General features: G+C 35.5%; 3 protein-coding genes and 1 long non-coding RNA gene across 10 annotated transcripts; all 4 read right to left on the minus strand.

The window, feature by feature from the left end:
• Window positions 1-451: 451 nt before the first annotated feature.
• Window positions 452-1,052, minus strand: LOC117623839. Its single transcript, XR_004585234.1, has 2 exons — window positions 882-1,052; window positions 452-708 (listed from the first exon to the last, which is right to left on the minus strand). It is a non-coding gene; the product is annotated as an uncharacterized LOC117623839 (long non-coding RNA).
• A 1,092-nt stretch (window positions 1,053-2,144) lies between these two features.
• Window positions 2,145-5,375, minus strand: LOC117626697 (protein DEHYDRATION-INDUCED 19-like). Of its 2 annotated transcripts, XM_034358507.1 has the most exons (5): window positions 4,845-5,375; window positions 4,592-4,731; window positions 3,516-3,593; window positions 3,131-3,414; window positions 2,145-2,525 (listed from the first exon to the last, which is right to left on the minus strand). In XM_034358507.1, the coding sequence occupies exons 1-5, from the start codon at window positions 4,927-4,929 to the stop codon at window positions 2,417-2,419; spliced, it is 696 nt and encodes a 231-aa protein (XP_034214398.1). In that variant the 5' UTR covers window positions 4,930-5,375; the 3' UTR covers window positions 2,145-2,416. The 2 variants fall into 2 exon arrangements, with proteins under 2 accessions (XP_034214398.1, XP_034214399.1); XM_034358508.1 differs by lacking the exon at window positions 3,516-3,593 and having other exon boundaries at window positions 3,131-3,408.
• Window positions 5,376-6,637: 1,262 nt separating this feature from the next.
• LOC117626649 (protein NUCLEAR FUSION DEFECTIVE 6, chloroplastic/mitochondrial) lies at window positions 6,638-9,985 on the minus strand. 6 transcript variants are annotated; one of them, XR_004585602.1, is made up of 4 exons: window positions 9,731-9,953; window positions 9,500-9,621; window positions 7,950-8,021; window positions 6,638-6,957 (listed from the first exon to the last, which is right to left on the minus strand). XR_004585602.1 is itself a non-coding variant. In XM_034358433.1 (4 exons), exons 1-3 carry the CDS (start codon window positions 9,883-9,885, stop codon window positions 8,622-8,624), a joined length of 285 nt encoding a protein of 94 aa, XP_034214324.1. In that variant the 5' UTR covers window positions 9,886-9,953; the 3' UTR covers window positions 8,122-8,453; window positions 8,578-8,621. The 6 variants fall into 6 exon arrangements, 4 of the variants coding, with proteins under 4 accessions (XP_034214326.1, XP_034214325.1, XP_034214324.1 ...); XR_004585601.1 differs by lacking the exon at window positions 6,638-6,957 and adding an exon at window positions 7,002-7,210 and having other exon boundaries at window positions 9,731-9,985; XM_034358433.1 differs by lacking the exons at window positions 6,638-6,957; window positions 7,950-8,021 and adding exons at window positions 8,122-8,453; window positions 8,578-8,629.
• A 587-nt stretch (window positions 9,986-10,572) lies between these two features.
• Window positions 10,573-12,630, minus strand: LOC117625770. Its single transcript, XM_034357316.1, has 3 exons — window positions 12,528-12,630; window positions 11,246-11,404; window positions 10,573-11,093 (listed from the first exon to the last, which is right to left on the minus strand). Exons 1-3 carry the CDS (start codon window positions 12,537-12,539, stop codon window positions 10,809-10,811), a joined length of 456 nt encoding a protein of 151 aa, XP_034213207.1. The 5' UTR covers window positions 12,540-12,630; the 3' UTR covers window positions 10,573-10,808.
• Between the last annotated feature and the right edge of the window lie 939 nt (window positions 12,631-13,569).

A 13,569-nucleotide genomic window follows, 5' to 3' on the forward strand; every position in this document is an offset into this window, starting at 1 on the left:
ACTTGAATTGCATTAAGCCTTTGAGTTCATTGTAATTTATGGGTTCAAATTTGAGAACGTTGGTCTATAAATTAAGTTTTTTTTTTTTTTTGGTATAAACTGAACTAGACCCTGTTGGCTCAAATAACTCTTCTTTTTAATGGATTTCATGGAGAGGTTTCTCGAAGCCTGATATCTTGGTTAGCTTGCTAACAATTAGTCAATGCTTTTGGTCCTTGATGAAATTGCTTCCAGTGTTTTTCAAACATGTGGGTTTGGATTAACAAAGTTTTAATTTCTTCGGGAGGGTTGGGCGAAAACGACCATTTATGTATATATATCCTGTTGACACTTGATTAAGGTGCAAATTACAAATTTGACAACACATGTTATATTAAAATTGGAAGCAACCTGTGTTAGTGTGTGTTGCAACTCGCATTAGCCTAGAAGGATATCAAAATTGACAAGATGGTTTAGCTCAAAAGCTAGCCCTCAAAGAAAAGGCTTTACCTTTCTTGAGCTTTATTATCATATTTGGCATTAATTACAAGATGATCATATCATCATCTGCTAATTAAACTAAACTAAAAGATAATTAACCACTGCTTGGAAATATTGGGGTGTCCTCCTATACTTCATAAACAAGACAACATGCGGGGCGGCGACCAGTCTATCATCTCTGAGCTCTTATACTTTTGTTTGCTTATCTACCACCCAAATCCCAGAAAACTGATGAAACCAAACAAAACAATTCATACAGTTTTAAAGTTAGGAGATTAACAATTATATTCACTGAGGCAGAGAGAGAGAGAGAGAGATAATTCCGAAGATATGGGAAATGAGTCTCAGATGACTAGCTAGATCAAACAGAGAGAGAGAGAGATGATTAGTTATTTGATTACCTGAGAGATCGAAGAGCAAGGTGACGGGTAAGGAGGTGGAAGAAGAAACTGGCGCCGTGAAGGAACACCACAACTCCCGTGCACCCCAACACAAATAGCACCACCATCATCTATATATGGATCTTCTTCTTCTCTATCCTTTACCAGTATTGTCCATTATCTATTGGACTTAATACACCGACAGAGACAGTATATATATCAACTTGAAAACTGTTTTCAAATCATAAAAATTTGAGAACTTGTGGGTTGTTAGAAAAAAACTGAAAAAACATATATTTTTTATTTTTAATAATTAGGTGTTTTTTGTTGTTCTTGAATTTGAGTTTTAAAAAATAGGACTACCAAACAGGTTTTCTTTGTTTTGGACTCAAATTTTGTTTTTAAGTTTAAAAAATTGAATACAAGTTGAATACCAAATAAACCCTTAATTTCTTGTTTTTTGTTTTTATTTTTTAATTTAAAAGAACCAACCAAACAGTCAACTGCCCAATAAGAACATAATGGAGTGCCGTATGATATATCATTGATTGTTATTTTATTTATCTTATTAACAATATATTCCACGTGCATGAAATATGAACCATATCATCTACTCATTTCATAGTACTCAGATTATTTCAAGTCATCTACTCATTTCATACTACTTAGATTGATAAAATCATATGACAGGTATTAAACATGGCAAGTATGTGGAGAAGAACTCTACTTAAAGCCTTAATTAATTCAATCGGGATATTAATCGTCCATGGGACATTGCCATTGGCCACTCATGCGTACATTTTTTTTTTCAAGCCCTAATCGAACCACTCCACAATATCATCTTACGATCTAAACCGTTTAATTTTTACGTCATACGATCATTGCAACAATGTTATTGCACTTGTGTAAAGGAATGTGAGAGGGTGCAAATGGAAGGCGACTCGAATGCTTCAATGCTTAATGATTTTGATCGATTTGCACAAACGAAACGATTGTAGTCTAAATCTTTCAATTTGGTCGTTTAGACAAGATGACTTCCATAGGAATAAATAACAATGGTTCTTCAATATTAATAATTTTTTTTTGGGGGTCCTCTTTAATTTCAATTTAAGTAAATAAATTCAACAACTTAGTCCATGCAGAAACAACATTCTGTTTTCAAATTAAAAAAGTTTCCTTTAATTATCAGAATTCAATTAATCTGCTTCAACTGGAACCAATTGCGACTTTTGCTATGCTGGAAACTTACACGTTCACCCGTTTGTTTATCATGTACAAGCTAACTATCATAAAATTAAGGTTCTCCATTGACTAAAGAAATCAATGTTTCTTCAGACTGCATTACATTCTGAATCTGAAGGAAAGGTGCTTAATAAAAGACAGGTTATTTTAATCAAGCACTCATACTGCTGCTGCTGAAATACTCATATGAGGCAGGTATTGTATTGGGTTGTTTTAGAAGGTAAAACCATTAGAATCCCACCCAACAAGAACCGCCATCATAAGATTTTGAATAACTCATTTTTATTTTTATAGAAACAAACTTACTGTCTCCATTAGTCACCTAACAGTGTCGAGAGAAACAGATCTTGCATAAAACCAGCTCTTCCAGTAGCTTGTCGAATCCTTTTCGCCCTCTCTTCATAACTCAATGACGGATCAAAACTGCAAAAGAGAGATAGACGGAGAGAGACGGAGAAAGAGAGAGACAGACAGAGAGCCATATTTCAGATTCAAAGAACAGCTTTACAGGCGCTTGGGCATGTATTAACCTTAAAGAGGGGCATCAGCTTCTTCAACATTAACAGTACTTTGTTTTGGTGTCAGATTATTAGTTCTACGGTCTAGGAAATACTGGATGCTTAATAAAAACTAAGTATTGTCTAGGAAAATAAATTGACACCAATTCAAGCATTGACTTGGCACCACCTTGGCTACTAATACTTATACCTTGGAGAGGTCTGACCACACCGATCCAAACAAAAGTTTGTCAGTGTATACTCCATTCTGTATGACCAAGATTGATGATTTTATCTACCACATACTTTTGATGCACCAAGAACATGCACAAGAAATTTTAGAAAGTAAAGAGAGATAAGTTGAAACGAGTACTTCCTCTATACACGGGAATGAGGTAACAAGGTAATAACCACCATTCAAAATATTGTGTGATGGTGACAATTATGTGATGCATATAATTGAACAATTAATAGGCTAAAGAAAGGGCTGAAAAAATCAATGAAAGCACAGTTTCTAATACGAAACAGTACCTTGATTTCCAAATATGTGCCGGCGCCACATTCTTTGCAGAAATGTCCTCAGCAGTGGTTACCACAGATTTTGAAATTTCATCTGCTCCTGATGCAGGGAAATTCAAAATAAGTGATGACAGGAATGGATCGGTAGCGGCATTAGACACATTAGCATTGTCTGATCGATATCCACCACTCCCTAGAAGCACCTGAAGATGAGCCTCACGAAGATCCCGGCCAAGGAGGGACAGTGCCTGACTGTTAGGAATAGCAACTCTACGTAACCTGCGACGTCTCTGCAAGTGATATTCGGTTAAGGAAACTACAAAAGAGAACAATCAAACTTTGTTCACGGATACAGTATCAGGAATCCAATTTGATAAAATTCCAATTTAAAGGATATCTTGAACAAATGTCCATGTTGCAGTGTGATATGACTTAACATGTCCCGTGCAACTTTAACAGAGCAAATGGGACAAACCTACAAAAGAGAGTAATTTTTTTGCATGAAATATTAATCAGAAATAAAGGGTAAAAGTACCTAGCACAAAATGAAGGAAAGTTGATTACTTTTTGTTTAGTTACTACAAAGTTTTATCATTGCAAGGATAATGGTGGAAGTACAGAAGAAAAAAACCAAAAGAATAGAAGTACCAACCACACCATTTCATCGCTCAAATAAAAAAGAAGCTTAATGTGGCTTAGAGTTGAACAGAAGGGTGAGAATTGGAGGCGTTCTATATAAGCAGACATAACATGAAAGAGGAAGGGTGAGAATTGGAAGTGTTCTATATACAGAACAGAAGATACAATGATGAAGAGTCATATTCCAAGTCATCATAGAAATTCATTAAATGGGTCAAAGATCAATCATTCTAGAAAATGCCAAGAGACATTTCCCAGCTTGTGTTGAGGTTTTGTGTATGAAAATAATCAACTACTTAAGCCCTCTTACACGTTTTCTATCAAATAAATCATCATTATGTCACACATTAACCATCTAAATCTATCCTTTGCTTAAACATGCATCATATGGGCAATTCCTGGAAATTCCTTTGTATTAATTCCTCCCTTCCTTATCCAAAAAACCAAAGGGAAAAAACAACAAAATTAAATCATTTCACTAACATATGAACCATTTCAAATATTTCAGGAAAAAAGAAAGATACTTGGGCGCATTCCTACCCGTCTCTTTCCTCTTTCTTTCTATAAGAGGAAAAAACTACGATTTTGTTTTTAAACCAATACAGGACTGCATGCTCAAAAGAAGAAAGCAAAGACAAGATAGCAGTTATAGTTATACGCCTTTGATAAAATCAAAAAGTCAATCGCAGATTTCCAGATTAGGCAATAACATTTGACCAACACCAAAAACAAAGATCGTAGCTTCTTCTTCTTCCAGTAACCAAATTAACAACTTTATTTATGTAACAAATATTATGCATATAAAAAAAGAAAAAGAGATAAATAAGCACATACGGTGACTTTAGATTCGCACGAATGCTCGTCTTCGAGGTGTGAGCACAAGGACGCGATGTCGAAGTCTTCGTAACAATACGGGCACGGGAAGTCGGGTCGGACCTCGTCTTCAACCTCGAAATCATCGATGCTTAACCGATCTAATAAATTTTTTTTTTTACAGAATAAGAAAAAGGAGAAATGATATATCAGATTCAATAATTGATGAAATGAGAAATGAACAAAAAAAAACAGAGCAAGAGAGCGTACGGACCCAAGTGGGAGCTCTGGTGATGGTGCTGCAACGTGTACTGGCGCTTGGCGGCGGCGAGGCGGGAGGTCCAGAACTCAGAGTCCATCGAAGAAGAAGAAAGATACGATTCGATCCGATTCGCTCAGGCGTCAAGCTCTCTCTCTGATTGATTGATTTCTCAACAAATTAATTTTCACCCAAAAAAAAAAAATCAACAAAATTAGAAAATCAATCTTTATCCTCCAAAGTCGGTGTTTATATTTGCGTGGCTTAATTTTCAGTTTCTGTTTTCTCTGAAATATTATGGAAGTTGATTCTTAAAAAATGAAGAGAGAAGAGAGACCGAGAGATATTTGAGGAGGAAGCTGGATTATTTGACATGTATAAATAGAAATAGAAATAGAAATGTAAAATATAAAATATTCAGATTGTGGAATGAAGCATAAATAAATAAAATTTCGGAGAAATTTGACTTTTTCTTAAATATGAGTGTGACTATGAGGACGCTGAGGAGGAAGCATCAGAAATAACGATAAGGATAATTAAGGCGGTAAGAGAAGAATAAAATGATTGACGACATATTATATAGGATAGGATTCATTTCATTAATTAATTTTTCGTTAAATTCTGTTTTTCAGGTTTAATTGTAGGATTCCAGACCCTAAAAAAGGTTTAATGCTAGGATTTGTGGTCAGCACTGAGTATCGGAGTTGACATAAAGCAAATGTGAAAAGATATGTTGGTTATTTTATTGGTGGTTTAAATTTGTGTTCTGTTTTTGTTTTGTTTTGTTGTTAAGTTTTTAATTTTGTGGACTTAGATCACTGAGGAAATTTTGCCCACATTCGCCTCACCGCATTGTCTTGTTCTGCTCTTAATATTAGTGCCTTCATCACTTAGTTTGAGAAACCTCCATATTTTATTTGTGATTTTTTATTTAAGGATTGTAACATGTAGTTTTTACGGACATGTTTTGAGAGGGATCGGAGCACACTCTATTAGAGATAAGATTCCTACTCCCACTTACAGTTGAACGGATAAAGTTATCCGGTTAGATTGACGATCGAGCTCATTGATATAAAGACACTTTGTTTTTGTATTAGTTACCCATATTTTCCTCAATAAAAAGCTACCGCTTTTCTCTCCAAAATTATTATTATTATTATTATAATTTTCCATTTCGAGTTTCGACCATATATTTATAACTTCCATGTTTCTTTTCTTCCTTGGATGGAACGTGAATGGAAGCTGACAATAATAATAAACCACCAATGAGACGAACAAAAAAGAATTATTCGACATCAAACCCTATACATATAACTTTTCAATAAATAAATATATATAACTTCGCTTTTGTTTATTTTTCCTTTTCGAGTATCGAGTCTCAGCAATGAATTTATATATATATATATATATATATTTTTAAGTGTAAGATGCCAATGATATAAACTGCTTAGGGATTTTTCTGTGTCTGAATAGGTACTAATTGACTGACGAGAAGACAAATGAGATGTAGAATTATATCCTATAGGCTATAGCATTCATCTTGTTTGTTTGTTTTGTGAATGATGATGGATCTTTCCCTCTTTGGATTCAAGAATCAAACAAAATGCTTCGATTTGTGAGTGTTCCAAGTCTTAGCCTTGACTGCATTTAGTTCTAGTCAAACTGCTTTCAACCGGCATTCAGGCCATCTTTAAAGCCTCGTGGCTCATGGAAGAAGAGCAATTTGGCTGTTCATAAAGTCAAATTTCTCATCGGCCTGTTTCCAAGTAGATGTATTTACTTCTTTCATATAAAAATTAAATAAATAATTAAGTAAAAGATATATTTACTTAGTAGGATCAGAATCATGAGAATTGAGGAGAAGGGAAGATGATCCATAGCTTGGATCAATAAGTTCAACCTCAACCTCATCATGAACAGGATTTAGAAATTGGAAAATTATATAAAAACAATATAAATCATCATGACATCTACTTCCTCAAAATGATTGTAGAACCAAAAACATTTCTGTGAATTATCACAGCCAACTATGATGAAGCATGCCTCAAGCAAAGTCCTAAAAAGTCGATTGAAATCCAATGAAAACTACGATCAATGCACCGCATCCCAACAGATAATAATCATCCATCTACAATAAAAGAACAAAAAGTAAACTTTTTATGAAGACTGAGAAATTTGGAACCATTTTAACCATAATTTGCAGTTCAGATGAAAACGTAATGTATAATGAGACAAAAGCATGAGTCAATTTAGACATCAGTTTCTAAGTACATAACAACAACGTTCACAACTGAAACTTTATAAGCAAGGTAAACAGAATCGAAACATGGAAAGTCTCCAAGCCAAAGTCTGAAGTCTGCTAATGAGGAATCATCACAGCCCTAAACAAAGAAAAACCCACAGTCAAAAGAAGAAGAAGAAGCTTACGAGGGATTTGGAAGCGGGTGGCAGAAAGGGAACTATAACATTTTATCTTCTAGGTCCGGAGTCACGGATACGAGTTAGAATGAAATTTGCGGCAAAGTTATTATCATCCTTAAAACTGATTTCAGCAAGTATAAGAATCTAGTGCAACTGTGCAACTATTGCCTAAGAAACTTGATACAAAAAGGGACAAGTTATTAGCAACATCAGAATCATATGCCTACACTTGTTAACTTTTCTGCTCATTCAATCAAGTTATAACAGCTTTCTTGGCATTTCCCAAATTATTCTATGAACATGAAGTGCAAGTACTAGACTACCATATCCTCTATCCAAATAAAGAAGGTTCAACACTAAAGACAAATCTTTGCTGAGGAAGAAACTAGATTAGAAACATTGAGTGTTTCCTCCAGAGATGAAAATAGAATGAAGTCATTAGTTGAAAGTGAAACAAGATGTGCACGAGTGCAATCCTTAAACTAATTTATGAGGAACCATGATCATCATTGTAATTGTCATTATCATCACACTACAAACAGATTCAAATTGTTTTAAACCAAAAGACCATTAGGAAGCACCCAGACATAATTTTAGTTCCTTTCTGCATCAAGAACTACATTAATTTTTTTCACCACCTTGTCCAGCTATATAAAAAGAATCATCTATTAACCCTACCAAAAAGCTGTATTTAACCACCTTGTCTTAGGGCGCAAGTACATAAAACTTTGCTCGAACCCTCTGATATTCATCATACATCATCATTGCAATCTGAGTGAATACAACAAATCAGGATTATTATTATTATTATTATTGTAACTATCCTTGTATGACTATGGTGACACAAATAACAAAGAAAAAAGAAAAGCAGTTCCGCCAGAATTTTCATGTTGACTAAATTTTTGCATTTCCATTCAAAGTTTCAATGTTCATATCGGCAGAAACCATCAGATATTCAATTCACCATTGTTGAAAGAATTGCACAAAAGCACATTTATGCAAAGGAATACAACTGTTATATGAATGAAAAACCCAATTTTACACATAAAAGTCAACACTTTGCTAGATAATTGTAGACTGATGGTCTTCTCATCTATTCTACTGAAGAGAACAGTCCAATGAACACTTTCAAAAGTCGACAACAAAAACAAATCCAAGTCACTCCATATTTGATGCTTGATCCTCATCTAGTCTTGTCTTGCCCTACAAAAGAAAAAGCATATGCATTCTTTCATTGTGCAAGACAGGGGATAGATAGAGAGAAAGATGGGATAACCCAAAGAAAATAAGAGATTTTGGAAGAAAATAGGCAAAAAGATTGGCTCACTGATTCAATGTCATGGCCACACTTCCATCCATCATCATCTTACATCACCCCCCTCCTCAGACAAAGAAAAAAAAAAGAAAATTGAAGAATTTTTAGAAAGAACAATTAGGCCATCTGGAATGTAGGTAAATTACTATACTTCCTTTGCATGTAAAGTTGTCCACTTTTTACTACACCTTGTACAAAAAAAGAAAAGAACTGAAATTGAACAAATTAAAACATAGATTCAAAGTAATGCTAAAGGATCTTTATTCCTAATAATTCTAATTTAGGGAGGTCCCTCATTGGAACCCCAAACTTAGCTTTTAGATCTTTTATAAAGGACTGGCCAAAAAACAGATCTTTTATAGAGGTTTCCTAGATACCATGAAACTGACCATGGTAGCCAATCATATTCCCTCAGCAAAGAAGATCATATATGCAGTTAATTATTCTTAACCATGTGAGCCAATCATTTCCTTAACCATTCTCTTCTGGGCATAGATTTCTAAATTTAACTTCTTCCTATTACTAGGTTCAGAACAAACCGAAAAAAAAGAAGAAGAAGAAGAAAGTCTACATAATAGCAAATGAATCACTAAAGGACCCCCGACTTCACTTCAGGGATGAAACAGAAAATACTGTGCAATTAAAAGTAACCACAGTGCTCAAACCTCAGACCATAAACTAGCAATCGTCGACCAATTCACAGAAAAACTACAATGCAAAAGTTGGCCTTGCTTATCACAAATTAGCTTGCCTATTGGCTCCAACATCCCAGATATCACAACTTGTAATGTACACACAAAGAACATAAATTGAACACCACCACAAGTAAATGAGCTGATAAGCAATTTCCAGTTGCAATGCCACAAATAACTCAAAACAGCAAATAGCCATCACGAATCATGAAGCTATAACTCAAAAGGAAAAGAGGAAATACCTTCAGGGGTCCAACCGTAGGAGCGCTGAGAGACAGAGAGCATCGAAGTGAGCAATGCAGAGGCTGTGGCTGTGTGGTACGGAAGCATCGTCTCCACACAGCAGCTCAACTCCACAGGCGACCTTCACAAGCCCAACACAACATATCACGCATGTGAATGAAAATGAAAAAATGAATATGAACAAACAAAAATAGCAATAAGATTTAGGGTTTGATGTGCATTTGCTTTACCTGAAAATGCGAGGAGAGGTGGAGCTTTGGTTTAGTTTGGGGATGCGAAATGGCGAGGAGGCTGGTTTGGGTCTGGCGGCGGAAGCGAGCCTCGATCCGACGGTGGCTCGAGCCGCGGTGGAGCGGAGGACAGACCTGGCGGCGAAGGAAGCCATGGCTGAAGGGGTGGTTTTTGGGGTTTTAGGATTTGACGAGGACTTGTTGAAGGTTTTGGGACTTTAGAGTGGCGGTCTCATGTACGTGTGTGTATGTCTACTCCAATGGATGAGGGACGTGGCATATGATGATTGGGAGTTATATAGACGGCTATGATTGGGGGATTTAGATTAGTTTAGTCAAGATCCAACGGTTTGTATTTATTTGTAAGTCAACTACAAGTATTTTTTTCATTTGACCATAATACTCATAAATTTTAAGTATAGTTTACATGTATTTATATTCAAACCCATGTATATATTTCACATGAATATCGTTACAAAACATAAGTATTCACGGTGACAAACGAAATCTCATGTTTGATTCCCCTCCTTTCCAACACCAACATCATTATTAAAAACATACAAAACATAAGTAGGAAATCTTATTTCCAAATTCCAATTGATCTGCTCCACCTATCACAATTATTAGAAGAAATGGGGAAACTTTATGTTAATTTTGTTCTTTGTTACTTGTTAAGGCTATATTGTTTTTGATCTACATGATATTAAGATCTCTTGGAATATGGTGCTTGCTTAGTCAATTTGCACACAAGATGCTCTTATTGCTATCAATCCTTTTCCTTTCTTTTTCATAATCAATTTGAAGAAGGCAACCAATAAATACCACAGCACTCAGTGGAGAACTGTCTGGGGACCCTGGGGTCCTGAACCAAGCTATCAATGACCTCTTGAATTTTTATCACATCCAAACTTTTATCAAGTCCTTAGAGCTTTAGAGTAAATTTTTTAATGAAACAAACAAATGCAATAATCTAAATCAACATGTCAACTCAGTTCTCAGTACACAAAATGGCTGAAGAAATTAGACACAATGTTGTGAAAATTTTATTTCCCTTGTGTGGCAGTGTAGATGATGTGGTTTAGCCTTTGCCATCAAACACTGCCTTCTTTGACTTGCTCTTGCTCTTACTCTTACTGCGGCTTATCTTTACGAGAGCACCAAGCATCAATGGTATGCAAATTCGTCGAGACGTGTCTACTTGATGCCTTGTAGAGACATCAGAATGTGAACCCTTAATGGAATTCCTGTCATGTTCTTCGAAGCAAATTGAATTTGGGTAGTACAAGCGTCCTCTATCCCCCGTTCGAAACCCTATTAGCCGGCCTAGTGACATGCTGTGGTCTTGGAAGAAGGATGCTGTGGACTGTTGATTGCAGAATATATAGCAGCAACACCAATACATCAGAACTATATAAAAGTTATAACAAATGCATACCATATTTCATAAGAAGGGAACAATTTTGCAATGTGGGCAACCAAGCACTTGAGATCAAGTCAGTTAAAAGTTCAAATTACCTCAGTGTCAAGGTTGGAGGATGAAAAAGAGGTGAAACTAGCAGAGCGTATGTGCAAAGGACGGTGTCCTACAACTGCAGCCGGTAAGCTCTCCACCACTCTAAGTCTCATGTTCATGATCTCAAGCCCAAGGGGCCATCCATGGGGCGTTTCATGATCCTGGGGAGTTACCAATTCAAACATCACCACATAAAATCTTCAATTCATCAATGTTTTTAGCCAATCACATCTTACTAATATTATAACATATATGCGCTCAGTCAATATATAGGAAAAAATACAACAGAAAATGCAGGTCTTGGTTTAAAAAATATTAAAGCTAATTCATAGGGCGTTGACATTTAAGTGTAAAAGTGACCTTGTTTAGGTCTACCTGCTCACTCTGTCTGCAGCTCAACCAATTTGTAATGAAATGATTGTAAAAATGCTCATCTAGTCTTTCTATATAATTCATTTCTCCACAGAGAGAATTACAATGATGCATATTTTATTCTCCTAAAAATGACTTTACATCTAACACGCTACTTTGAACTTCGAATCGGTACCCTGCTAAAAACTATGTTTCTTTGACAATTTCTAATTAATCATCTTGCAGATTCCAACCAGACGAAATCTTAGTATCAATATAACATACAGCCAATAATTTTGTCAAATTACATGTTAGGAAGAAGAACACAGATGTAATCGCAATTTTGTTTCAGAAAGAACATTCTAAGTCATGGAGCCATTGATTTGTGGCAACTTAAAAGTCTTAAATCATGACCTAAAAAGCTGAGAGCCAGAGAAGAACACTTTTTTCTTCCACAATAAATTTTCTTCTTCCTCCTTTTCCTGATATTGAAGTGACAATCAAAGCAGCCTTTGTCTGAGACAAAAGGTGATCATGAAGGATTTTGTCATTGATGAAGGATGAATACTCACACATCCATGACACCAAAAAAATGATACTACAAGCATGCATGTTCCATTTCTGCTCTCTTAAGAACCCCATAAGCCAAAACAAAAGAAATTGTTTTAAACATTGAAAATTAAAAAGAGGCAGTGAAACTGAGGTAACAATGAGGTAACTATGAGCGTGACCATAACCAGAGCCAGAGGCAAAGCAAGTTTCAATTCTCATCAATCCTATAAAATCCTATTCAAACACTGAAAACCCAGAAACAGAGAAGAAACCAGACCATCATTCAGAAAACAATGGAACAACAAACACACACTAAGAAATCCTAGAGAATTATAAGTACTTCAGTTATAAGAGTTCCAAATGTAAGGCTGAAAATGTTACCTCCGTGGCCATGGCGTGAACAGCCTGAGTAAAAGAAGAAAAGAGAAGCAGAAGATTATCACAGGAAGTCCACACACTGAGAAAACGTTATTGGGAAAACAAGGGTTGTTTATATTCTTCCTTAAAAAAGATTACATCAGGAGATTAAATGAGCTTGGGTCCCATCTCGATGTCTAGTTCAAATCAATTGATGATATAACTGCAAATTTACACAACCTCAGCCTGTTGTGTTTTTAATTAACATTTGATAGTTACCATGGCTCAGACAAACGTCAACAGTTTAACCACTAATTCAATTCCTTAATTAAAAATCTTATCTGTGCCACATAACCACCTATTTAAGTAAAGGCTTAACATCATAAATGTCTGGTCTTTTTAGTCTGTTCTTGGTGCAGCCGTGCAGTAATTGAAGTTGAATGTTGTAAACCATGTGGAAATCAAAAGGGTTAGGTGGGTTCATTTAGAAATGAGAAAATATATATTTATTAGGAAACATTAGGAGGTTGAAGCTGTTGAGCAATCTCTGCTGCCTTTTCAAGAGCTGACTGTGATTGTTGAGGTACACTTGGACCTGATGTGAAATTACAATTGTAAAATGGATTATACAACAGAACAGAAAGGGTTGTTTTTTGCAGTTTCCTTTTTGCTGCTTAATTATCCTTAAGTTTGAAACAACATTATGATCATGACATCTTAACCTTAACGTGGAATTGCACTGTAGATGTGACAACAGCAAGCAGATAAGTAATCATGATCAAGGTAGAATTCAATTTTGTGTTTATGGTGCTGTTGTGAAATTCATGAATTTCTGATGCAGTATCATTGACATTTCCAAGAGCTTTCTAACAGGTTGGCATTTGTAGCCTTGTGGTGTATAATATATATTGGATCAAATCATGAATAGTATGGGATGGGGGGGACAAGGCTCGTACTTGAAATGGGGTTTTCACAATGAAGCTGCGAAGCCTGTAATGTAATTGCTTTACATATTGTCTGTTTAACAGTACATTTTGAGTTTCAGTTCTTTCTTATCCAAAAAGAG

Source organism: Prunus dulcis, chromosome 4 (genome assembly GCF_902201215.1).
Source record: "Prunus dulcis chromosome 4, ALMONDv2, whole genome shotgun sequence".
Classification (NCBI taxonomy): Eukaryota; Viridiplantae; Streptophyta; class Magnoliopsida; order Rosales; family Rosaceae; genus Prunus; species Prunus dulcis.

Excerpts from the sequence above, each read along its gene's own strand:
- LOC117626697 (XM_034358507.1), bottom strand. The coding sequence starts at position 4,929 with ATGGACTCTGAGTTCTGGACCTCCCGCCTCGCCGCCGCCAAGCGCCAG. Across the intron at positions 4,732-4,844 it reads TCACCAGAGCTCCCACTTGG|ATCGGTTAAGCATCGATGAT; the intron begins GTCCGTACGCTC and ends AAAATTTATTAG. Across the intron at positions 3,415-3,515 it reads AACATGGACATTTGTTCAAG|TTGCAGAGACGTCGCAGGTT; the intron begins ATATCCTTTAAA and ends ACCGAATATCAC.
- LOC117626649 (XM_034358432.1), bottom strand. The coding sequence starts at position 9,885 with ATGGCTTCCTTCGCCGCCAGGTCTGTCCTCCGCTCCACCGCGGCTCGA. Across the intron at positions 9,622-9,730 it reads ACCTCTCCTCGCATTTTCAG|GTCGCCTGTGGAGTTGAGCT; the intron begins GTAAAGCAAATG and ends GGGCTTGTGAAG. Across the intron at positions 8,454-9,499 it reads CTACGGTTGGACCCCTGAAG|GGCAAGACAAGACTAGATGA; the intron begins GTATTTCCTCTT and ends TTTCTTTTGTAG.
- LOC117625770 (XM_034357316.1), bottom strand. Across the intron at positions 11,094-11,245 it reads CCTCCAACCTTGACACTGAG|TCCACAGCATCCTTCTTCCA; the intron begins GTAATTTGAACT and ends TGCAATCAACAG.